Source organism: Schistocerca gregaria, chromosome 6 (genome assembly GCF_023897955.1).
Source record: "Schistocerca gregaria isolate iqSchGreg1 chromosome 6, iqSchGreg1.2, whole genome shotgun sequence".
Classification (NCBI taxonomy): Eukaryota; Metazoa; Arthropoda; class Insecta; order Orthoptera; family Acrididae; genus Schistocerca; species Schistocerca gregaria.
Window position 1 is genome coordinate 487,900,431 of NC_064925.1, and position 26,748 is coordinate 487,927,178.

General features: G+C 44.5%; 1 protein-coding gene across 1 annotated transcript in view; it reads left to right on the top strand.

Moving 5' to 3' along the window:
- LOC126278585 (dipeptidase 1-like) overlaps window positions 1-26,748 on the top strand; it is a 272,315-nt gene that overhangs the window by 22,930 nt on the left and 222,637 nt on the right. The window contains exon 2 of the mRNA XM_049978797.1: window positions 20,837-20,954. Coding sequence (XP_049834754.1) covers window positions 20,837-20,954 — 118 coding nt within the window. The remainder of the gene's footprint in view (window positions 1-20,836; window positions 20,955-26,748) is intronic.

The following is a 26,748-nucleotide window of genomic DNA, read 5'->3' on the forward strand; positions in this document are numbered from 1 at the left end:
CATTGCAAAACTAGACCTCACGTTCATCAAATCCAGTCAAGTCCCTAGGTGTCCGTTTCCCACTCTTCGTTTGGCTGTGAAAATTCGGACAAAAATTCATTGTGTAGCTTCTACGGAGTCTTTTTTTCCCCCCCTCTCAAACATTTGACAAAAATAAGTCTTTGTCGTTGGAACATGGTTTGTGCACACTATTATGGAATTTTTGGAAACAAAAAGATCTCCTCCTTAGGATTAAACAAGGATTCTGTCAACAAAGATGGTGAGACAGCTTGCTATGTTCGTTCTCGAGACCCAGAAGAAAATAGATACCGGCGACCAAGTAGATTCGGTTTCTCTGACTTCTGGGAGGCGTTCGGTACAGTTCTACAAGGCCGCCTAATGAACGAAGTACGAACATAGGCAATATCAGACCACCTGTGTCAGTGTGATGAACAGTTACAGGCAAAAAGAAGGCAGCATGGCGTTCTTAACAGCAAAACATTTTGAGACATTAAAGTACAATGCACCAAAGTAGTGTTATAGGACTTAATTTTCGCTATATACACTACTGGTCATTAAAATTGCTACACCAAGAAGAAATGCTGATGATAAACGGGTATTCATTGGACAAATATATTATACTACAACTGATATGTGTTTACAGTTTCACGTAACTTGGGTGTATAGATCCTCAGAAATTAGTACCCAGAGGAACCACCTCTGGCCGTAATAACGGCCTTGATACGCCTGGGCATTGAGTCAGACAGAGCTTGGATGGCGTGTACATGTACAGCTGCCCATGCAGCTTGAACACGATACAACAGTTCACCAAGAGTAGTGACTGGCGTATTGTGACGAGCCAGTTGCTCGGACGCCATTGACCAAATGTTTTCAATTGGTGAGATATCTGGAGAATGTGCTAGCCAGCGGAGCAGTCGAACATTTTCTGTATACAAAAAGACCCATACAAGACCTGCAACATGCGGTCGTGCATTATCCTGGTGAAATGTAGGGTTTCGCAGAGATAGAATGACGGGTAGATGGTTGAAATGGTTCTGAGCACTATGGGACTTAACTTCTGAGGTGCACTTCCCTTAGTATTCAATACAAGTAATAGTTCGTTGTCTGCCATATTAGTGGCACTGCAGTTTTAATTGCAAGCACAGTAAAACGCACTGAGGTTTTCTGGTCAGTGTTTCACTTTACGGACCTATTATATAATCGTATGAAGCAACGCGCTCTAGAGACCACCATAACAGTTTTCTGCATTTTCTATTGTTTTTGCTGCTATGAAACATGAGGTTATGTTCTTTACAGTGTTTATAAGTATTACGAGTCCCAAATGTTTAAGTGATACACGGTAATATTTCAAACCTGTTCTGAAGATATTGTTAATTCGAAAGAGATATATTCAGATTTCATCATCTGAATTTGGCCCTGTATTAAATGCAACGCCAGCATGGAACAATTTATGTCGGATAGGGACTCGCTTCTCTAGAACGGTTGACCTAACGGCCAATTATTTGGTGGGAGAGGAAACAGGAGGGGGTGACAAAAAAACCGGTCAAGCAAAACATCTTTATTCGTACAATTGTGCCCTTATCGAGGTATAGTAGGTTTCTGAACAAAAAAAGAAAATTACTACCAGCGAAAACATGCCCTCGGATCCATCTAACTCCCCACTGAGGCCGGGAAAGTTTTCACGAGGAAACAGTCCGTGTGATTCCGTCACTTGCTCCGGACCGTAAATTTGACATGCATCTAAGGTTAACTTCTCATACCTGACACACCCCAATTGCGGGTGGGGTCCAAGAAGACACTGCCTCTATCATTGGCAAAGTTTTATTGGTAGTGCGCACGGCACCGGAGATGACAGAACATTCAAATATGAAGGTCCAAAAATCGAGGAAGACCTTGTCACCCTCCAGGTAAAGATTCTAAATGGTCAATCCCTTGATCTATTTCGCTTCATGCATCTTAGTATGTGCAAATGACAGCCAATACCAGCCTCCCCAACCTCCACAAGTCCGCTACAGACGGTGGTCATCTGTAACAGGTAGACGGCACTGTACACACAGCGGAGGTCTGCCATACATCAAACAACCGATCAGGTAATCTGGAGAGAAGACCACAAATATAAATTTCGTTATTTCTTCAGTTGCATAGTATCAAGAAAGTACAATTCCATATAATTTAAGAATTAGTTACATAGGCTGAGGTGAGAAAAGCCTTTGTTTAGGGATGTGCCCTTAAACAGATGAAGGTAGTATCGCATATGCAAGGTATAAAGGGATAAAAGGGCCGCGCATTGGTGAAGTTGTCGATGGTTCTCAGGTGATTCATGTGAAAAAATGTCAGACGTGATTGTAGTCACAGGAAGGAATTAATAGACTTTGAATGAGGAGCGGTAGTTGGAGCTAGACGCATGGGACATACAGTTTCGAAAATGGTTATGGAGTTCAATATTTCGTCATTCATGGTGTCAAGAGTGTGCCAAGAATACCACATTTCGGGGATTACCTCTCATTACGGATAAAGCAATGGCCGACAGCCTCCACTGATCGACCGAGAGCAGTGATATTTGTGTAGAGGTGTCAGTAATAGCAGACAAGCAACACTGCTAGATATCAATGTGGGATGTACAACGAACGTATCTGCTAGGGCACTGCGGCGAAATTTGGCATTAATGGGCCATGGCAGCACACTATCTGCGCTAATACCACAACATCGTCTGCAGCACCTTCCCTGGGCTCGTGATCGTATTGGTTGAACTCCAGATAAGTGGAAAATCTGGCCTGGTCAGATGAGTCGCAATGGTAAGAGCTGATCGTAGGGTTCGATTGTGGTGCAAGCTCGTCACAATGCGTCAGTCACTACTCTTGATGAACTGTGGTATCGTGTTGAAACTGCATAGGCAGCTGTACCTGTACATGTCAACCAAACACTTTTTGACACCGATCAAGGTGGCGCAGTGGTTAGCACACTGGACTCGTATTCGAGAGAACGACGGTTCAATCCCGTCTCCGGCCATCCTGATTTAGGTTTTCCGTGATTTCTCTAAATCGTTTCAGACAAATGCCGGGATGGTTCCTTTTAAAGGGCACGGCCGATCTCCTTCCCAATCCTTCCCTAACCCGAGCTTGCGCTCCGTCTCTAATGACCTCGTTGTCGACGGGACGTTGAACACTAACCACCACCACCACCATTGTTTGACTCAATGCCCAGGGGTATCAAGGCCGTCATTACGTAATCTCCTGTCAGTTCTAGTATAATATATTTGTGGAATGAATACCGGTTTATCATCTGTATTTGTTCTTGGTGTAGCTATTTTAATGTTCAGTAGTGTAGGAGGTATCCCATGACGTCTGTCACCTCAGTGGTATGTGTGGACGGTTAAAACATACTTCGCTAGTCGTGCACCATCTCGTTCCTTGAAGAGGGTCTTTTTACCATGGATCACTGACATCTGCAAATGTACTTATCTTAATCCCTGTCTCTAAAATAAAAATTTGTATTAGTTGGCAATAGTTTTCTGTTTCAACATGTATTTAAATGGTGACCTTTTTTTTGGTATTACTTCTTCTTAATTTGAATAGGCTCGCTGGTCGTTGGCACACTTTAAACTAATAATGCAATACGTACATTACTGAGAATATTTTCTCACTTGCAACACATTTAATTTGGACAGAAGATATGTTCCTAGGTACATGTCCAGGTTGTATTTTGGAACAATTTCTTTCTCATTTGGAAAACCTTATATCCACAGAGGAATTTTTGTTGTTTCAGTAAAAGACTGTAGCACACCTAAAGTGAAAGCTATAATTTCAAAACGGAATAAGCAAATACATTAAACTTCTGTTAAAGAGCTGGGTAGAGACCGACGTCAGCAAAATGTTCCAAGGCACAACACCCTCCCCTAAAGCAGGAAGATCGCATAATTAGATTTGTACGTGGTACGGGAGTGTACTGCGTGCGACTTGCCAACTCATTCAACAACAATGGCTCTAATCCGGCTGGAATTCGAATCGAACTGATCTTAGACCAGATTATCACTACATTATTCTTCAGCTCTGTGACAGAATTCGTCGATCGCGGTGTTCCACGAATAGTGGCGTGCCAGTTTGTCGGCAACCCATTGGTAGATGTATTCATCGGGTGAGAGGTCTGGAGAACGTGCTGACCAAGGCAACGGTGGAGCACACTGTGTAAGGAGGCAGGTTAGCACTGTTCAGTTAACACAACGTCTTGTGTTATCTCGTTTGAAAGTAATTTAACTGATACCTAGACACTGCGGTCTATCTGTCTTAAACCTTTAAGCCCCAACCGTAAATACCGAGGAGACAAAAGTCAATAGGTACTACCTGATAACATTTCGAAGCTGCTTTTTCTAAACGTAGTGCAATAGCTCGACGTAGCATGGACTCAACAGGTACAGGGTGGCGCACGAAATGTGTTACTAATTGTTTCACTCACAATTTACGATGCACATTAGATATCCCGCTGGGATCTCTACCGCAGTGCCAGCAGAGCTTGGAAAATGATTTACGAAATGACGTGTAATTCACGATACTGCCGCTAGAAGACTAGTAAGCGGCAATTGCTGACAGTGGAAGACTTAAGACACAGCAACGATCGGCAGTTGTGTTACTTTTTCAGGAAACGAAAAGCCTTGTTGTGACTCAAAGGCGTTTTCGACAACAGTTTAACACACGATGTGGCCCTTGCAAGAAGACCATCCACAGGTTGTGCGATAAATTTGTATAGGAAGGAGCAGTACTGGGAGCGAAGTGACGTCGGCCTAAGCCTGTTTCTTCGCCGGAGAATATTTAAGCGGAACGAGTTGCTGTACAGAAAAGGCCCGGGAAAACGTGTAGAGAGGTAAGCAGTGCAACTGGGAATATTCAGACGCTCCGTTCAACACATTCTTAAAAGTAACCTCCATATGTACCCATACAAGATGACCTGTCCACAGAAGCTCACTGAAGAACACAAGCAGCCGAGACTAGTGTTTGCTCAGTGGGCGGAGGATAGGGAACAAACTCTCAACAACGTTTGGTTTTCAGATGAGGCGTATTTTCATTTTGACGGTATGGTTAACAAACGAAATGTACGCTTTTGGGCCACTGAAAACCCACAAGTGCTCCATGAACGACAACATCATGCTCCGAGGATTACAGCGTGGGCAGCAATTTCCAGTCACGGGCTTGTTGGACCCTTTTTATTTGAAGGATCTGTGAACAGCGAGCGTTATTTGAGCGTGCTTCGCAATAGCTTCATTCCACAGCTTGCCCTTCAACATGCAGTGGTTCATAGAAGATGGAGCAAGGCCACATACTGCAAACACTTTGTTGGAGTTTTTACACGAGCATTTCGACATGTGGATCATTCACTCCTGTTTCCAGGTCGCTTCAATGACGGACAAAAATGGCGCCCCCCCCCCCCCAATAGTCCAGACCTCAATCCTTGTGACTTTTTTCTTTTGGGGTACCTAAAGAAAAAAAATTCCCGAAACGTCCACGTGATTTAGTGGAGCTCAGAAGACTTATTCTTCAATCTTGCAGTGAAATTACGGAATACATGTGCCATGGGGTAATCACTAACTTCAGTGTTCGTTTGAAGGAAGTTAAGAAACGAAATGGTGGACATATTGAGCATGTGCTGAGTTAGAACAAATCTCCATGGACGCCTCTTCATTGTAGTATATGTTCCTTTCAGATTGTATTTATAATAAAGTTTATATTCAAAAACAAAATGGTAACACATTTCGTGCGCCACCCTGTAGTTGGAAGTGCCTCTATAGCGGTGCGTAACTCCTAAAGTGTTTCCAGTGAATAATTTTGTGCACGATTTGAACTTGTGATTATGTCCCAGAAATTTTCGATGAGATTCATGTCGGGTGATCTGGGTGGCCAAATCATTCGCTTGAATTGTCCAGGATGTTCTTCAAATCAATCGCGAAGAATTGTGGCCTGGTGACACGGCGCATGTCATTCATAAAATTTCCCTCACTGTTTGGAAACATGAAATCTATGACTGGGTGCAAATGGTTTCCAAGTAGCCGAACGCAATGTAAACACTGCCCACATTATTATAGAGCCAACACAAGCTTACATAGTGCCTTGTTGGCAACTTGGGTAAATGGCTCCGTGGGCCTTGTGCCACACTCGAACCCTACCATCAGAACTTACCAATTGAAATCTGGTCTCGTCTGACCAGGCCACCGTTTTACAGTAGTCTAGGGTCGAACCGATATGATCACGAGCCCAGGAAAGGCAATGCAGCGACGTCGTGCTGTTAGCAAAGGCACTCGCACCGCTCGGCTGCTGCCACAGCCCATTATCCTAAAATTTCACAGCACTTTGCTCACGGATATGTTCGCAATGTAGGTTGCCTGTTAGCACGGACAACTCTACGCAAACGCCGTTCCTCTCGGTCTTTAATTAAAGGTCGTCAGGAACTGAGCTGACCGTGCGAGAGTTAAATGCTGATATTTGGTATTCTTGGCGCACTCTGGATCTCGGAATACTGCATTCCCGAACGGTTTCCGAAATGAAATGTCGGATGTGTTAGCCCCAACCACCATTCCGCGTTCAGTGTCCGTTAATCCCCGTCGTGTGGCCACAATCACGCAGCCAAAATTTTCATATGAATCACCTGAGTACAAATGACAGCTCCGTAATTGTGTACGCGAATCTACTGCCATTTATATATATGCTTCTCGTTGTTCCATGACTTGACACCTCACTGTAAAAGAAAACTTAATTTTAAATTTTTTCACGAAATTGACTTTCATGACCATAGTAAGCAAAGAATACAAGAAAAAACTGAAAAATGTAAACAATTTACTATATTAAAGTAGTGATTTCACTTTGGAGCCATTGGGATAAACAGTTTTCAAACATCCATCATTTAATGAGATATACTTGAAAGCAATTTCGCATTTTTCCTGGACGCTCTCTCACATCTCGAAACTTCCATGAAATCATGATGCCTAAAACGAAACAATGGGCCTCAAAATTAATAAATTTATGTCAAAATTGCACTATGCTTCAATGGTTTCCTGTCGAAACTACTCATAATAGCAGTAGTACAAATTCAGATTTACGTTATAAAAACGTTAGGTACACGAGGTCTGTTCAAAAAATTTGTAATTTTGGCCCAATGCTGTGATGAAGCGAAGTGCGATTGGCATCCCTGCCTTTATTTAAAGCGTACCTGCCGGAAGTTTCATTGTGACATGTGAGTTAGTTTTTGTTCAGTGCTGTCTTGAATAGAATGTTGTGTCGCACAGTGGCGAACTTCGAGCTGACACAGCTAGAGCAGTAACGCATCTGCATTAAATTTTGCGTGAAACTCAGGAAAACTTTTACAGAGACTCATCAAATGATGCAGGAAGCTTACTGTGATGAGTGATTAATCCGTACTCTATGTTACAAATGGTTCACACGGTTTAAAAATGGGATCATATTTCAGGAAGCCCTTCGACGTCTACCGACGACGCTCATGTCAGAAACTTCAATGAAATAGTGCATGGCAATTGAAAACTGACTGTCCAAGAGATTGCAGAAGAATATAACATTTAAGATAGATCGTGTCGTGAAATCCAGACACAGCGTCATTCAATGTAGCCCCCCCCCCCCCCAGTTCGTTCCACAGTTCAAGACCACAAAGACCTTCACCTCGCAATCTGTGAAGAGATTTTTGGTCCTTCAAATTAGAACGATATGTTCCCTAACTGAATCATAACTGGTGATGAGACATTGGTCTATGGTTACGCTGAGGCCGAGGTTTACTCTTCACAATGGGTCGGGAAAGGTTCTCCGAGGCCAAACAAAGCTCGTCAAGACAGGTCAACCGTGAAAGTCATGTTGATGGCTTTCTTTGACTTTGAAGGACTGGTTCATCATGAACTCGTACCACAGCGACGAATTGATAATCGATGGTATTATACGAAAATGTTGCGATGCCTGCAAGAAAATGTGAGAAGGAAACAGCAAGAAATGTGGTGAGACAATTCGTGACTCTTGCATCACGGTAATGCACCCACACATTCAACCCTATTGGTGAGTGACTATTGCACAAAAAAGGAAATCACTGAGCTGCCTTATCCTCCATACTCTGCAAACCAGGCCCCTGCGGACTTTTCTTTTTCCTGGGTTGAAAACACCGTTGAAAGGACGAAGATTTGCAACGATAGATGAGGTAAAAGAAAATTCGCAGACGGGGCTTCACGAAATCCAGCAAGATGCGTACAAAGAGTGCTTCCAGAAGTGGAAACTGCATTTGGAACGGTGTATCAACTGTGGAGGAGAATATTTCTAAGAATATCATGCAGAATTAGTAAAAGATAAGCATAGAAAAATTTTGTGGGCAAAGTTCTGGAATTTTTTAAACAGACCTCGTACTTACTTCCACTATGAGTCACTCCTCAGAATGATCGTTGTGAAAAAAAACTACGTGTCAGGATCTCCAAAAATCACGTAGCACACTCTTGGCGCTGACTGTTGCTTCGAAAGCTGTAACTGACTGATACAACGCACTACATTCGTAGAAGCACGTCATTGTCCTACCATACATCTCCGTCTTGCAATAGCATTGATGGTTTCATGCGAAAGACACTGCCACTTCAAACAAAATTAATGAAGTGGTAGTTCCAGGTAAAAACAACAAGTACTCGTAGAGTTAACACCTCAGAACGTAAGAAATTTAACAGCTAATGTCCACATTACCGGCTATATGAACCAGGAGTGACTATGTTTTGAGTCCAAGAGATGATGGGCTCGTTTTTCGGTGACGAATGTGCTTGGCCAAAGTTCGTTTCCTCCGGAGTCCGCACTCAGGAAAAACGTCCCTCGTCACGCTGTTAACAGACCAATGAGACGTTTGAGAAAACGGCCTGGTAGCTCTCCTGTGTCAAAAGTTGTCGAGTGCGTAACTGTCAGTGCATACATACAGGTTACTTCTGTGGTGAAGTTGCAGCCGTTCACGAATGATGCAGAAGGATAAAATATCAATCTGAGGTGAGTGACCCTGGTTGTGAAACCACCGACTCGAATGCTATATAGGAATATCGTTCTGATACCTCTGGCAGTGGAATACATGTCATCATACTTTTGTTGCTAAGCTTGCAGGGTAGGCAGTTTTCGTATATGGTATATGTTGTGACTGACAAGTCGCAATTTTTCACAACACAACTTTTACTCATGTAAGTTCACAAGGTTGATGACTGAACATACAAACGAAAGGTATCAATAACGAAAAATGTCTCCCAATTGAAACAAACAAATGATCACTTCTTATTATCCACAAAGGTTCGTGGTAACACATTCACACACTAGTAACAGACCAATTCCGAGACGAAGAGGTAATCTTCGACGGTTGCAGTACACGAGATCGGCATCCAGAGTGAACTGAACTTCGGACCTTGTTCTAGCCCCTAAATAGCTGTCTCCAGGCAATCAGATATCGGCGTAGTGATACTCCCTGCAGGCCGTGGCTCGAGTTCCACCCTGCAGGAAGTAGTGCTCTGAATGTTGGTTTCCATTATCTTGTGTGTAAATAGCCGGTGTTTACCATGGTGCTTTTGGGTACGCCTTTGGGCATAAACAATCTCGTCCTCTGTGATGTTATATGGGTTGCGGCCCTCAGGGGCTACCTTGGTTCCGGTGTAACAGTAGAAGGAGCAAAACAAGAAAACATATGGCCTAAACTGCACACGTTAAGATCTATGACCACTTGTTCACATTCCGTACTGTGAAACACTTCTACTGAACAAGTGCCCTTACCTCTTCAGATGCGCATTTTAGAGCCCAAATTTACCACACTTTTTTTTTCTTGTCCTGGTCCACAGCAAGTGCTCAGAAATATAGAAACCAAAGAGATAGTAGTAGGAGAGATGTTTACTAGACACTTCTTTGCTTTTTCGTCCTTACTACTACCTATGAAACTTGCATATCCTCCAAACGTAGCGATGCTACATGGGTTCCACTGTCAGACGTATTAGAACTATTTTCGCTTCCAACTTTCGACCTGGTTGTTTCCGAACGAGGATTCCTTATCTGACATTGATACATTTACCCTTCCCCACAATCCCTGAAAGTTTATAACATCATCACAGAATCTTCCTGTACATGCTGCTACGATAAGTGAAGCCGAAACAGTTGTCGCCGTGCTGATAGCCTGTGGTGCTACAGAATGCGTCAGTTGTCCTTGTCAAACCTTTCATTGCTGCAGGCAGGCCTTTTCCTGCTGAAGGTACGTGACCTGGTTGTACAATTCTGTTCGGTCAAACGAACACATGTCCTTCCTCTCGGAAGCGAGACGCGTGGGATGGTTAGGATCTTTATGGCTTTAAGAATGGTTCACTAAAACCCATGTATTTCATACGCTACTGGCAATTAAAATTGCAGTACCACGAAGATGAGGTGCTACACACGCGAAATTTAACCTATAGGAAGAAGATGCTGTGATATGCTAATGATTAGCACAGCATTCACACAAGGTTGGCGACGGTGCCGACACCTGCAACGTGCTGACATGAGGAAAGTTTCCAACCGATTTCTCATACACAAACAGCACTTGACCGGCATTGCCTGGTGAAAAGTTGTTGTGACGCTTCGTGTAAGAAGGAGAAATGCGTACCATCACGGTTCGACTTAGATAAAGGTCGGATTGTAGCCTATCGCGATTGTGGTTTATCGTATCGCGGCATTGCTGCTCGCGTTGGTTGAGATCCAATGACTGTTAACAGAATATGGAATCGGTTCGTTCAGGAGGGTAACATCGAACGCCGTGCTGGATCCCAACGGCATCGTATCACTAGCAGTCAAGATGACAGGCACCTTATGCGCATGGCTGTAACGGATCGTGCAGCCACGTTTAGATCCTTGAGTCAACAGATGGGAACGTTTACAAGACAACTACCATCTGCACGAACAGTTCGACGACGTTTGCAGCAGCATGGACTATCAGCTCGGAGAACATGGCTGCGGTTACCCTTGACGCTGCATAACAGACACGAGCGATTGCGATGGTGTACTCAACGACGAACCTGGGTGCACGAATGGCAAAACGTCATTTTTCGGATGAATCCAGGTTCTGTTTACAGCATCATGATGGTCGCATCCGTTTTTGGCGACATCGCGGTGAACGCACATTGGAAGCGTTTATTGGTCATCGCCATACTCGCGTACCACCCGGCGTGATGGTATGGGGTGCCACTGATTACCCGTCTCGGTCACCTCTTGTTCGCATTGACGGCACTTTGTACAGAGGACGTTATATTTCAGGTGTGTTACGACCCGTGGCTCTACCCTTCATTCGATACCTGCGAAACCCTACATTTCAGCACGATAACGCACGACCGCATGTTGCAGGTTCTGTACGGGCCTTTCTGGAGACAGCCAATGTTCGATGGATGCCCTGGCCATCACATTCTGCAGATCTCTCACCAACTGAAAACGTCTGGTCAATGGTGGCCGAGTAACTGGCTCGTCAGAATACGCCAGTCACTACTCCTGATGAACTGTGGTATCGTGTTGAAGCTGCATTGGCAGCTGTACATGTACACGCAATCCAAACTCTGTTTGATGCAATGCCCGGGCTTATTAAGGACGTTATTACGGCCAGAGGTGGTTGTTCTGGGTACTGATTTCTCAGGATCTGTGCACCTAAATTGCATGAAAATGTAATCACATGTCAGTTCTAGTATAATATATTTGTCCAATGAATACCCGTTTATCATCTGCATTTCTTCTTGGTGTAGCAATTTTAATGACCAGTAGTGTAGTTTTGATAGTGTTCATTTATTTATTTACATGGTAGTCATGAGATACCGCACAACGCGAGAAGAAGAAAAGCAGTCTCTGAAGGGCAAGATCCTGACATTATCTGCTTCTGACATGTGCTTTTAGACATTTCCGTGTATTACACGACCTTCTCACAAACACGTTTAAAGTGCGATTTCTGTGTGATATACCCGCTGCGTAAACAGGTACGAGTAACGCCATCTCCATCCCGTATACAGGGTGTCCCAGGACAAATGATTAATATCCAGGGATACGACAGGAAATCTCTTTAGAAACAAAAGCTTCATACGGACGTATATCCTATTCCGAAGGATTGCCGAGACAGAATACATTTAATGAAAGTTTATGTTTAGCTACTGGCGCACAGCTATATTCCTTACCCATTCAACGTCTTTGACGTTTTGTTTTAGACCACCCTATCTCCTTACTTTCAATTTCTTTGCTCCGGATGTCTTTCTGCCATACGACTAAGAGTGGATTCATACGTGAACTCTGTGGGTCTCTCTTTGTAATTCATCTCCCGTCATTAAACATTTCTACGTTTCCAATGTTTTTTTTAATTATTCGGCACAATTTTTACGTTGGTAACTATAAATCAAAGGAGTTGAGTGTAAAGCAATTACTTCCGTAAATAACAATGTATATTCGGTGTGTTCTACATCGGTAACAATTTGTAATAGGACATGTCCATATCAAGTATTTTGCGTTACATCAGTTGTGCTGTCATGTACCTGAATATTGGTCACTCCACCTTGTATAAGGATCGGTCCTTACAACCAGAATGGAGAGGGCATTACTCTTACCTTCTTTGTGCTGTTTCGGTGAAGCGCTACTCATTTGTACTCAAAACTTCATGTTTCGATTCACGCCAGTTTGATGTACCTTGGGTGGCATCTTCATGATGCTGCAATTTTACTAACTAGCAATGTACATATTTTAACCTTCGCCATACCAGAAACAGTTAGCCCTATGGATAATAGGTACAAAAATATTGACTCGCTTGGTGACAGACCAAGCACCAGGTGATGTCACAGCAAGTATCACATGCCATGGAGTACCTCTTAATATCATGTCCAGGTTAGTGCAGCAACCTGACGTAGCAAGTTGTTGGAAGTCCTCTGCAGAAATTTGAGCCATGCTGCCTCTGGTACCGTCTATAGCTGCCAAAGTGTTGCCACTGCAGGACTGTGTGCACGAACTGAACTCTAGATTACGTCCTGCAAATGTTGGACGGGATTCACTTAGGGCGATCTGGGTGGCAATATCATTCACTCGAATTGTCCAGAGTGTTCTACAAACCAATCGCGAACAATTGTGACGCATGGCGCATTGCCATCCATAAAAATTCAAGTCCTAGAATGGCTGCAAATGGTCTCCAAGTAGCTGAATATAACTGAGGACCCAGTCCATTCCATATAACCACAGTCCACACCGTCATGGGGCCATCATTAGCTTGCACAGTGCGTTGTCGACAACTTGCGTTAGTGGCTTCGTGTAATCTACACCACTCTCGGACCCTACCATCATCTCTTACCAACTGCAATTAGGACACATTTGACCAGGCCTCGGTTTTCCAATCAGGTGCCCAGGAGAGACACTGCAGGCGATTCGTGCTCTTAGCAAAATCACTACCCTCGGTCCTCTTCTAACATAGCCCCTTCTCACCAGATTTCGCACTACTGTCCTAAAGGATACGTTCGCCGTACACCCGACATCGATTTCTGCGGTTGTTGGAGCAATATAGGTTGCCTGTTAGCAATGTCAACACTACCCCAGCGCCGGTGCTCACGAACTGAGTTGTGCATGGCGAAGGGCACTGCCTGAATTGTGTTTTCTTGGCACACGCTTGAGGTTGTAGATTTCGGAATATTGAATTGCTTAAGCCCCCCCATAAACCATGGACCTTGCTGTTGGTGGGGAGGCTTGCGTGCCTCAGCGATACAGATGGCCGTACCGTATGTGCAACCACAACGGAGAGGTATCTGGTGAGAGGCCAGACAAACATGTGGTTCCTGAAGAGGGGCAGCAGCCTTTTCAGTAGTTGCAGGGGCAACAGTCTGGATGATTGACTGATCTGGCCTTTGCAACATTAACCAAAACGGCCTTGCTGTGCTGGTACTGCGAATGGCTGAAAGCAAGGGGAAACTACAGCCGTAATTTTTCCCGAGGACATGAAGCTTTACTGTATGATTAAATGATGATGGCGTCCTCTTGGGTAAAATATTCCGGAGGTAAAATAGTCCCCCATTCGGATCTGCGGGCGGGGACTACTCAAGAGGATGTCATTATCAGGAGAAAAAAACTGGCGTTCTACGGATCGGAGCGTGGAATGTCAGATCCCTTAATCGGGCAGGTAGGTTAGAAAATTTTAAAAGGGAAATGGATAGGTTAAAGTTAGATATAGTGGGAATTAGTGAAGTTCGGTGGCAGGAGGAACAAGACTTCTGGTCAGGTGACTACAGGGTTATAAACACACAATCAAATAGGGGTAATGCAGGAGTAGGTTTAATAATGAATAGGAAAATAGGAATGCGGGTAAGCTACTACAAACAGCATAGTGAACGCATTACTGTGGCCACGATAGATACGAAGCCCACACCTACTACAGTAGTACAAGTTTATATGCCAACTAGCTCTGCAGATGACGAAGAAATTGAAGAAATGTACGATGAAATAAAAGAAATTATTCAGATAGTGAAGGGAGACGAAAATTTAATAGTAATGGGTGACTGGAATTCGAGTGTAGGAAAAGGGAGAGAAGGAAACATAGTAGGTGAATATGGATTGGGGATAAGAAATGAAAGAGGAAGCCGCCTAGTAGAATTCTGCACAGAGCACAACTTAATCATAGCTAACACTTGGTTTAAGAATCATGAAAGGTTGTATACATGGAAGAACCCTGGAGATACTAAAAGGTATCAGATAGATTATATAATGGTAAGACAGAGATTTAGGAACCAGGTTTTAAGTTGTAAGACATTTCCAGGAGCAGATGTGGACTCTGACCACAATCTATTGGTTATGACCTGTAGATTAAAACTGAAGAAACTGCAAAAATGTGGGAAATTAAGGAGATGGGACCTGGATAAACTGAAAGAACCAGAGGTTGTACAGAGTTTCAGGGAGAGCGTAAGGGAACAATTGACAGGAATGGGGGAAAGAAATACTGTAGAAGAAGAATGGGTAGCTCTGAGGGATGAAGTAGTGAAGGCAGCAGAGGATAAAGTAGGTAAAAAGACGAGGGCTGCTAGAAATCCTTGGGTAACAGAAGAAATATTGAATTTAATTGATGAAAGGAGAAAATATAAAAATGCAGTAAATGAAGCAGGCAAAAAGGAATACAAACGTCTCAAAAATGAGATCGACAGGAAGTGCAAAATGGCTAAACAGGGTTGGATAGAGGACAAATGTAAGGATGTAGAAGCTTATCTCACTAGGGGTAAGATAGATACCACGTGTATGAATATCAAGAGCTCAGATGGCAACCCAGTTCTAAGCAAAGAAGGGAAGGCAGAAAGGTGGAAGGAGTATATAGAAGGTTTATACAAGGGCGATGTACTTGAGGACAATATTATGGAAATGGAAGAGGATGTAGATGAAGACGAAATGGGAGATACGATACTGCGTGAAGAGTTTGACAGAGCACTGAAAGACCTGAGTCGAAACAAGGCCCCCGGAGTAGACAACACTGCATTAGAACTACTGACGGCCTTGGGAGAGCCAGTCATGCCAAAACTCTACCCGCTGGTGAGCAAGATGTATGAGACACGCGAAATAACCTCAGATTTCAAGAAGAATATAATAATTCCAATCCCAAAGAAAGCAGGTGCTGACAGATGTGAAAATTACCGAACTATCAGTTTAATAAGTCACAGCTCCAAAATACTAACGCGAATTCCTAACAGACGAATGGAAAAACTGGTAGATGTGGACCTTGGGGAGGATCAGTTTGGATTTCGTAGAAATATTGGAACACGTGAGGCAATACTTACCCTACGACTTATCTTAGAAGAAAGATTAAGAAAAGGCAAACTACGTTTCTAGCATCTGTAGACTCAGAGAAAGCTTTTGACAATGTTGACTGGATTACTCTTTTTCAGATTCTAAAGGTGGCAGGGGTAAAATACAGGGAGCGAAAGACTATTTACAATTTGTACAGAAACCAGATGGCAGTCATAAGAGTCGAGGGGCATGAAAGGGAAGCAGTGGTTGGGAAAGGAGTGAGACAGGGTTGTAGCCTCTCCCCGATGTTATTCAATCTGTATATTGAGCAAGCTGTAAAGGAAACAAAAGAAAAATTTGGAGTAGGTATTAAAATTCATGGAGAAGAAGTAAAAACATTGAGGTTCGCCGATGACATTGTAATTCTGTCAGAGACGGCAAAGGACTTGGAAGAGCAGTTGAACGGAATGGACAGTGTCTTGAAAGGAGGATATAAGATGAACATCAACAAAAGCAAAACGAGGATAATGGAATGTAGTCAAATTAAATCGGGTGATGCTGAGGGAATTAGATTAGGAAATGAGACACTTAAAGTAGTAAAGGAGTTTTGCTATTTAGGAAGTAAAATAACTGATGATGGTCGAAGTAGAGAGGATATAAAATGTAGACTGGCAATGGCAAGGAAAGCGTTTCTGAAGAAGAGAAATTTGTTAACATCGAATATAGATTTATGTATCAGGAAGTCGTTTCTGAAAGTATTTGTTTGGAGTGTAGCCATGTATGGAAGTGAAACATGGACGATAACTAGTTTGGACAAGAAGAGATTAGAAGCTTTCGAAATGTGGTGCTACAGAAGAATACTGAAGATAAGGTGGATAGATCACGTAACTAATGAGGAGGTATTGAATAGGATTGGGGAGAAGAGAAGTTTGTGGCACAACTTGACTAGAAGAAGGGATCGGTTGGTAGGACATGTTTTGAGGCATCAAGGGATCACAAATTTAGCATTGGAGGGCAGCGTGGAGAGTAAAAATCGTAGAGGGAGACCGAGAGATGAGTACACTAAGCAGATTCAGTAGGATGTAGGTTGCAGTAGGTACTGGGATATGAAGCAGCTTGCACACGATAGAGTAGCATGGAGAGCTGCATCAAACCAGTCTCAGGACTGAAGACAACAACAACAACAATGATTTCTGAAACGTAATACACTACCGTCTATTAAAATTGCTTCACAAAGAAGAAATGCAGGTGATAAACGGGTATTCATTGGACAAACATATTATACTAGAACTGGCATGTGATTACATTTTCACGCAATTTGGGCACATAGATCTTGAGAAATCAGTATCCAGAACAACCACCTCTGGCCGTAATAACGGCCTTGATACGCCTGAGTATTGAGTCAAACAGAGCTTGGATGGCGTACACAGGTACAGCTCCCAATGCAGCTTCAACACGATTCCACAGTTCGTCAAGAGTAGTGACTGGCGTATTCTGACGAGCCAGTTGCTCGGCCACCATTGACCAGACGTTTTCAGTTGGTGAGAGATCTGAAGAATGTGCTGGCCAAGGCAGCAGTCGAACATTTTTTGAATGCAGAAAGGTACGTACAGGACCTGCAACATGCAGTCGTGAATTATCCGCCTGAAATGTAGGGTTTCGCAGGGATCGAATGAAGGGTAGAGCCACGGGTCGTAACACATCTGAAATGTAATGTTCACTGTACAAGGAGCCGTCAACGCGAACAAGAAGTGACCGACACGTGTAACCAATGGCACCACATACCATTACGTCGGGTGATACGGCAGTAAGGCGATGACAAACACACGCTTCCAATGTGCGTTCACCGCGATGTCGCCAAAAACGGATGCGACCATCATGATGCTGTAAACAGAACCTGGATTCATCCGAAATATGATGTTTTGCCATTCGTGCACCCAGGTTCGTCGTTGAGTACACCATCGCGGCGCTCCTGTCTGTGATGCAGCGTCAAGGGTAACCGCAACCATGGTCTCCGAGCTGATAGTCCATGCTGCTGCAAACGTCGTCCAACTGTTCGTGTAGATGGTTGTTGTATTGCAAACGTCCCCGTCTGTTGGCTGAGGGATCGAGACGTGGCTGCACGATCCGTTACAGCCATGCGGATAAGTTGCCTGTCATCTCGACCGCTAGTTAATTGAAGCCGTTTGGATCCACCACGGCCTTCTGTTTTACCCTCCTGAACCAACCGATTCTTTATTCTGTTAACAGTCATTGGATCTCGACCAACGCGAGCAGCAATGTCGCGATACAATAAACCGCAAACGCGATAGGTTACAATCCGACCATTATCAAAGTCGGAAACGTGATGGTATGGATTTCTCCTCCTTACACGAGGCATCACAACAACGCCGGCCAACTCTTGTTTGTGTATGAGAAATCGCTTGGAAACTTGCCTCATGTCAGCACGTTTTAGGTGTCGCCACCGGCGCCAACCTTGTGTGAATGCTCTAAAAAGCTAATCATTTGCATATCACAGCATCTTCTTCCTGTCGCTTAAATTCCGCGTCTGTAGCACGTCATCTTCGTTTTATAGCAATTTTAATGGCCAGTAGTGTATCTCACGTGTCTACCTCCAACAACCATTCCGCGTTCAAAGCCTGTCAATTCCCGTCGTGCAGCGTCAATCACATTGGAAACCTTTTCACATGAATCACACGAGTACAGGTGACAGCTCCTCCAAGACTTCGCCCCATAATCGTCGCCGCGCTGTGCAGTAATGGACTGTGCGGCTTGTCCCGGCGGAGGTTCGAGTCCTCCACCGGGCATGAGTGAATGTGTTTGTCCTTAGGATAATTTAGGTTAAGTAGTGTGTAAGCTTAGGGACTGATGACCTTAGCAGTTAATCCCCATAAGATTTCACACACATTAGAAATTTTTTTATATATCGTCTGTGCACGCGATAGTACCGCCATCTGTAGACGTGCACATCGCTACCCTATAGCTTTTCTCACCTCAGTGTATATAGCAGAAGCCGGCAACTGTAGCAGTTAGTTACCATTTTGAAATGGCCGAGAAGCCGTCAGCAGAGATTTCGTGGGTGTACAACCAGGCGCGGCTGCAAGCACGAGCAGGTTTTATTCAGAGTGCAGCTGTTCGAAGAACCGAGGAATGAGCTTGCGGCGTTCGTTGCTTTTCTGTCGGGAAATGCACCTCTCCTACAGACGAGTTCGGTGACTTTTTCTTTACAGAAACAGCAATATAGTGTAACCTTCCCGAATAAATAAAAAAATACAAAATAATGAAATTTTGATAATTAAGTTCTGATCTATGAACACTGATAAATCTTAACTCATGAAAGACTGATAAATTTTAACGTAAGCAGCGCAACGCCATGGTCCTGTGAAATCAATCTGAATCTGTCCGTGAGGAAAAAAAAAACTGAAAAATTCTTACCTCGTTATGGTGTCGCCGGATAACGCTGTCTATATATCTGCTCGTAATTGTCACAGCTTAGTGCAATGCTGGCCTATCAACTAAAACTGGATAAAATTTGTCTGAGATATGAATTACGAGAGAAACTGGCTTCACTTGGTGACACAGCTGCACAGCAGGTCGTCTGATTACTAAAGAACACATGACTCTGATGTGACAAAAATTCTGGAATATTTTAATTTAGATAAATTACTGGATCAGGACTGGCAATGACTTAAGGGGAAATTATACTTTTATAGTTGACTGGTAAAAACAATTGTATTCTGGACATTTTTTACATTATTGATAAAGATCTGCAATCCATTGCAAGGGAAAATTGAATATATTACAAAACTGGTGCTCACGAATCACAAAAGCAAAGAGTGAAACAAATTCATATTAACATCTCAGACAAGTGACATAACTACGCGCATGCCATTAAAAATAATAAAATTTACCTTGCAATAGATGGTTTACTTAATTACACTGTTGATTTTTAATTATATTAACAAATATTCATTTGTTCATCATCATCTCATTCCATGGCATCATTTATCTATGTTGCCTTGCCGCAGTGGATACATCGGTTCCGTGAGATCACCGAAGTTAAGCGCTGTCGGGCGTGGTCAGCGCTTGGATGGGTGACCTTCCAGGCCGTCATGCGCTGTTGCCATTTTTCGGGGTGCACTCAGCCTCGTGATACCAATTGAGGAGCTACTCGGCCGAATAACAGCGGCTTCGGTGAAGAATACCATCTTACGACCGGGAGAGCGGTGTGCTGACCCCACGCCCCTCCAATCCGCATCCTCCATCGAGGATGACACGGCGGTCGGATGGTCCCGGTAGATCGCTCGTGGCCTGAAGACGGAGTGATGATCACAGTTATTAGTCAGTTCCATATAATAAAATTTTACAATTTGTTCTGCACTGTAACTTTAACAACTACTAACCGCAAACTGCGCTGTACCAGCGACTAGAATTACACTGTAGCAGCGAGCGACTGCAACTGCGGCAGAGACTGCTCTGACCCGCAACTCTGTTGCAGCTCTCTTTTAAAGAGGGCAAAGACATTTTATTTCTCAGGCAGCGCCCGTGGATTGTCGTTCTAACAAGTGAGCAATACATCGAGATTACATTTGCTCTAGCACGGTGGTGAACGCATTACAATAGCACTTTCCATTAAATACAGATGTGCCGAGGTCTTTATTACACTAAGGCGTCAGGCACCGCAGTTATCCACGCCACCTGTGGCGCTACTCGTTATTGAGAATTGATTTGCTAAGGAGTCTATTAGGCTAAGGCAGCCGGTGGAGCCGCCACAAACCGGCTGCTGATTGGCCGTCGCGACCCGCCACCACATCGGCAGCCACTGGTGGCGCAGAGTAGTGGCGGAGCATTGCATCATACGGAGCGAGAACTGCGGTATTACCGAGCCTGAACGACGAGTGATGGCTGCCCCACCGGTGGCATAGCTGCGCCGCCTGGGCGGCCAATAAAGGCCTAACTGACGCACGCGGTCACACACAGTGGACACGGCTGCCGTTTCATTTGGTCGACGATTGAAACTGGCGAGCAGCAAGAGGGGCATAAAGGCGCGCCGCATCAAGACGTCCGCAGCGACTTCTTTGAACGGCAACTTCTGTGTTGTGTTGCAGGAATGCTGGCTGTATTCACGCTGGTGGCAGTGCTGGTGGAGTCTAACCTGGCGGCCAGACTGCCGCGGCAGGCGAACCCCGGCTCCAGCGTGTTGGATCTTGTGCCGCTTATAGATGGGTGAGTGCCTGCTGTATCTTCTCGCTGCCTCTGTGTTCAATATCTGCAGTCACAGAGTACCTTAAGCTACGTTCTTCTAGCTGCGGCAATTTCCTGCATCGTGCTACGCAAACAAGACCGCGCTCCCCACTCGATCAGTGCAAACATACCGCACCGTTTCCAGAATGAGATATTCACTCTGCAGCGGAGTGTGCGCTGATATGAAACTTCCTGGCGGATTAAAACTGTGTGCCGGACCGAGACTCGATCTCGGGACCTTTGCCTTTCGCGGGCAAGTGATCTACCAACTGAGCTACCCAAGCACGACGCACGCCCCGTCCTCACAGCTTTACTTCCGCAACTACCTCGTCTCCTACCTTCCAAACTTTACAGAAGCTCTCCTGCGAACCTGGTGGAAGTAAAGCTGTGAGGACGGATCGTGAGTCGTGCTGGGATACCTCAGTTGGTAGAACACTTGTCCGCGAAAGGCAAAGGTCCCGAGTTCGAGTCTCGGTCCGGCACACAGTTTTAATCCGCCAGGAAGTTTCATAGCTGCGCACACTCCGCTGCAGAATGAAAATCTCATTCTGGAAACGGTCTGGTATGTTTGCACTGATCGAGTGGGAAGGTGCGGACAACGTAACGCCTCTGCGGGCTCTACCTGCACGAAACGCCTGCTTCCTTCAGGAGGAGTCTGTCACACCCGTCCCAGCGATTTGCTTGGTTGGAGAAGTGGGGGAAGTCGAACGGAGCAGCAGTAAACTACACTACTGGCCATTAAAATTGCTGCACGACGATGATGACGTACTACAGAGCGAACCTTTACCGACAGCAAGAAGATGCTGCGATACGCAAATAATTAGCTTATCACATCATTCACACAAGGTAGGCGCCGGTGGCATCACCTACAATGTGCTGATATGAGGAACGTTTCCAGCCGATTACTCATACACAAACAGCAGTTGACCGGATTTGCCTGGTGAAAAGTTGTTGTGGTGCCTGTTGTAAGGAGGAGAAATGCGTACCATCATGTTTCCGACTCCGATAAAGGTCGGATTGTAGCCTATCGCGATTGCAGTTTACCGAATCGCGACATTGCTGCTCGCGTTGGCCTAGATCCAATGACTGTTAGCCGAATATGGAATCAGTGGGTTCAGGAGGGTAATATTGAACGCCGTGCTGGAGCCCAACGGGCTCGTATCACTAGCAATCGACATGAAAGGCATCTTATACGTACGCCTGTAACGAATCGTGCAGCCGCGTCTAGATCCCTGAGTCAACAGATGGGGACGTTTGCAAGACAACAACCATCTGCACGAACAGTTCGACAACGTTTGCAGCAGCATGGACTATCAGCTCGGAGACCATGGCTGCAGTTACCCTTGACGCTGCATCACACACAGGAGCCCCTGTGTCGGTATACTCAACTACGAACCTGGGTGCACGAATGGCAAAACATAATTTTTTCGCATGAATCCAGGTTCTGTTTACAGCATCATGATGGTCGCTTCCGTGTTTGGCGACATTGCGGTGAACGCACATTGGAAGCGCGTATTCGTCATCGCCGTACTGGCGCATCACGCGGTGTGATGATACGGTGGGCCATTGGTTAGAAGTCTCGGTCACCTCTTGTTCGCATTGACGGCACTTTGAACAGTGGATGTTACATTTTAGATGTGTTACGACCCGTTGCTCTACCCTTCAAAAAAATTGTTCAAATGGCTCTGAGCACTATGTGACTTAACTGCTGTGGTCATCAGTCCCCTAGAACTTAGAACTACTTAAACCTAACTAACCTAAGGACATCACACACATCTATGCCCGAGGCAGGGTTCGAACCTGCGACCGTAGCAGTCGCACTGTTCCAGACTGTAGCGCCTAGAACCGCTCGGCCACTCCGGCCGGCGCTCTACCCATCATTCGATCCCTGCGAAACCCTACATTTCAGCAGGATAAAGCACGAAAGCATGTTGCAGGTCCTGTACGGGCCTTTCTGGATACAGAAAATGTTCGACTGCTGCCCTGGCCAGCACATTCTTCAGATCTCTCACCAATTGAAGACGTGTGGCCATTGGTGGCTGAGCAACTGGCTCGTCACAATACTCCAGTCACTACCCTTGATGAAGTGTGGTAACGTGTTGAAGCTGCATGGGCAGCTGTACCTGTACACGCCATCCAAGCTCTGTTTGACTCAATGCCCAGGCGTATCAAAGCCGTTGTTACGGCCCCAAATTGTGTGAAAATTGTATCACGTGTCATTTCTAGTATAGTACATTTATCCAATGAATACCTGTGTATCGTCTGCATTTCTTCTTGGTGTAGCAATTTTAATGGTCAGTAGTGTATTAGCCGCAGCTGCAGTAGTTGTGTCGAGCGCATTAGCGGCATCGGAGAGGCTTTGGTTTAACCGCCGACACCCACGAAGGGCCTCACGTTGTCCTTAAGCAGTTCATTAACTTCTAATGTTCTGCGTTATAAGGCTGTGGGAACTGCTATGCCTCCACATCGTCGTGCAAATGTTTGTTGCTAAACTGTTATACGCTTCGTCTTCTTCTTCTTCTTCGATATGAAAGAACATTTCTCTGATGCCGTAGGGCTTCTCCAGTACTCTTTCCAACAATACACAGTCTTCATCCTCTTCCACAACTTTCTTGTGCTTTCGGAGTGCCTAAATTAACAGCTTTTAGATCGAGCACTGCGCCGCATGTTTGGTCTTCGCTATCTCCGCTACCACTGTTCCGCCTAGCAAAATGTTCCTCGCGTCGCGCTAGAACCCGCGTCGCGTCAGTGAACCAACACAACATTGCTCTCGTCTAGGAGAAACTATAGCATCCAACTACTTGCAACAAACTCTAAAAATAATTTCAGACCTCTCTGGAATTTTTTCTCGCTTCCACCTCGCACAGCAGAGGTAAAGGCAAAAAGTTTCTCGCTAACTACCTTTCTGATGTTGGTTTGTTAAATGCTCCGTGTCATACGTAAGATTTCAATTTATTACTTCAGTCACTGATTCTATTGGCCAGAACGTTAGCATACACTTACGACGTGTGTGCAAAAAGTGATTTTTTATTTTTATGAAAACATTTTTTTTCTTCAACATTCTCCAAAGTAATCCCACTCAGATACACTTGTGCCAAGGCGTCTTCCAATCCTCGAAGCACTTCTCATAAGCACTTTTTGGTACAGCCTTGAGTACTTTCAGCGGTGCAATTTTTATTTCATAAATCGCTGAATATCCTCGTACTTTGATAGGTCTCTTCAGTTTTGCTAGCAGTAAAAAGTCGAAGAGAGCCAGCCCTACAGAATTCATTGTGTCAGTTCCCTCCAGCATTGGTTCTGACATCAGTCGAATCCATGCCATTTCGTGTTGAGGCATTTAGGCATGCTTATCGGGGCCGTACACGATACTAGGAAGGTGTAACACTTTCTTTGCGTCTTAAGTGTATTAACTGATGTCTTAATAGGTCCAAACATCATCTCCCTTCTTCCAGTTCGTGTTTTCCGCATCTTCCTCTCATTGCACATCTGCTAAAACTTATTGATCAAATTCATTTTCGGCGTTTTTGTGGGAAACTACATCTCATTACGCGAAAACGTCAGGCATTATTGGATGTCTTCTTTGCAAGTATTACCACAGTCTATTATTCATTTCCGTAGTATGCTGTGCTCCAGACTCACGTTGTCAGAAATGTCATTCAAAAGTGAATGCCTATGGTTTATACTAAGTAACAACGAGGAATGTCCTTTTTGTATGCTCTAGTCTTCTACTTATCATCTCTTGGTTTTTTGCTTCGTTTACGAAGTGAAACCTAATTCTGATGTTTAGTGCCTCGTTAATTTCATTTCTGTTGTTCCTCAGTGTCTTCTTCATTCCTTTGTTTCCTCTTAGCTCATGTTCTGTGCTCAGTAGACCATTTCATTTAAGAAGTTCTCTAAATCTTCCTTACTTTCGCGAGAACAGCAACGTCCTCTCCTAAACTTAACGATGACGTTCTTTCTCACTAAATCTTAATACCACTCGTGAATCTCTGTCTTAATTTCGTAAATACTTTTTAGGTAATCCGGCTGACGTGAGATTTCATCCCGTCTTACCCTTCCGTTTTAATCCGAATACTTATAGTTTTATTTATCACTCTTCATACATTACTGGACATTAAAATTGCTACACCAAGAACAAATGCAGATGATTAAAAAGTATTCATTGAACAAATATATTATACTACAATTGACATGTGATTACATTTTCACGCAATTTGGGTGTATATATTCTGAGAAATTAGTACCCAGAACAACCACCTCTGGCCGTAATAACGCCTTTGATACACCGGGGTATTGAGTCAAACAGGTACAGCTGCCCGTGCAGCTTCAGCACAAATCCACAGTTCATCAAGAGTAGTGACTGGCGTATAATGACGAGCTAGTTGCTCGATCACCATTGACTAAACGTTTTCAGTTGGTGTGAGATCTGGAGAATGTGCTGGCCAGGGCAACAGTCGAACATTTTCTGTACCCAGAAAGACCAGTACAGGGCCTGCAACATGCGGTCGTGCATTATCTTGCTGAAATGTAGGATTTCGCAGGGATCGAATAAAGGGTAGAGCCACGCGACGCAACACATCTGAAATGTAACGTCCACTGTTCAATGTCCCGTCAATGCGAACAAGTGGTGACCGAGACGTGTAACCAATGGCACCCGATACCATCACGCCGGGTGATACGCCAGTATGGCGATGACGAATACACCCTTCCAATGTGCGTTCACCGCGATGTCGCCAAACACGGATGCGACCATCATGATGCTGTAAACAGTACCTGCATTCATCCGAAAGAAATGTTTTGCCTTTCGAGCACCCAGGTTCGTGGTTGAGTACACCATCGAAGGCGCTCCTGTCTGTGATGCAGCGTCATGGGTAACCGCAGCCGTGGTCTCTGAGCTGCTGCAAACGTCGTCGAACTGTTCGTGCAGATTGTTGTTGTCTTGCAAACGTTCCCTTCTGCTGACGCAGGAATCGAGGCGTGACTGCTCGATCGGTTACAGCCATGCGGATGAGATGCCTGTCATATTGACTGATAGTGATACGAGTCCATTGGGATCCAGCATGGCGTTCCATATTACTCTCCTGAGCCCTCCGATTCCATATTCTGCTAACAGTCATTGGATCTCGACCAACGCGATCAGCAATGTCGAGATATGATAAACCGCAATCGTGATAGGTTACAATCCAACCTTTATCAAAGTCGGAAACGTGATGGTACGCATTTCTCCTCCTTACACGAGGCAGCACAACAACGTTTCACCAGGCAACGCCGGTCAACTCCTTTTTGTGTATGAGAAATCGGCTGGAAACTTTCCTCATGTCAGCACGTTGTAGGTGTCGCCACCGGCGTCAACCTTGTGTGAATGCTCTGAATAGCTAATCATTTGCATATCACAGCAGCTTCTTCCTGTTGGTTGAATTTCGCGTCTGTAGCACATCATCTTCGTGCTGCAGCAGCTTTAATGGGCAATAGTGTATTCCCTCCTGTTTCTTGCATGTACTGTAAGTTACCTTTCTTTCAGTTGATATATACAATTTTTTATGCATTTAAAGAACCATTCATCTGATCATATTGTCGAAGGCTTTTTCAGAGTCACCAAATCCTATGGAAGTGAACTACCGTTTGCTTCAATTGTAATTCGCAACGTTCGAAATTCATCTGCAATACCTTTATCTTTCCTAACACCAAACTGAACGTCAGCCAACAGATTACCCATTTTCTTCTCCACTGTTTAATATAGGGTTTTGTTAAACATATAAGAGTAAGTTAATGTGAA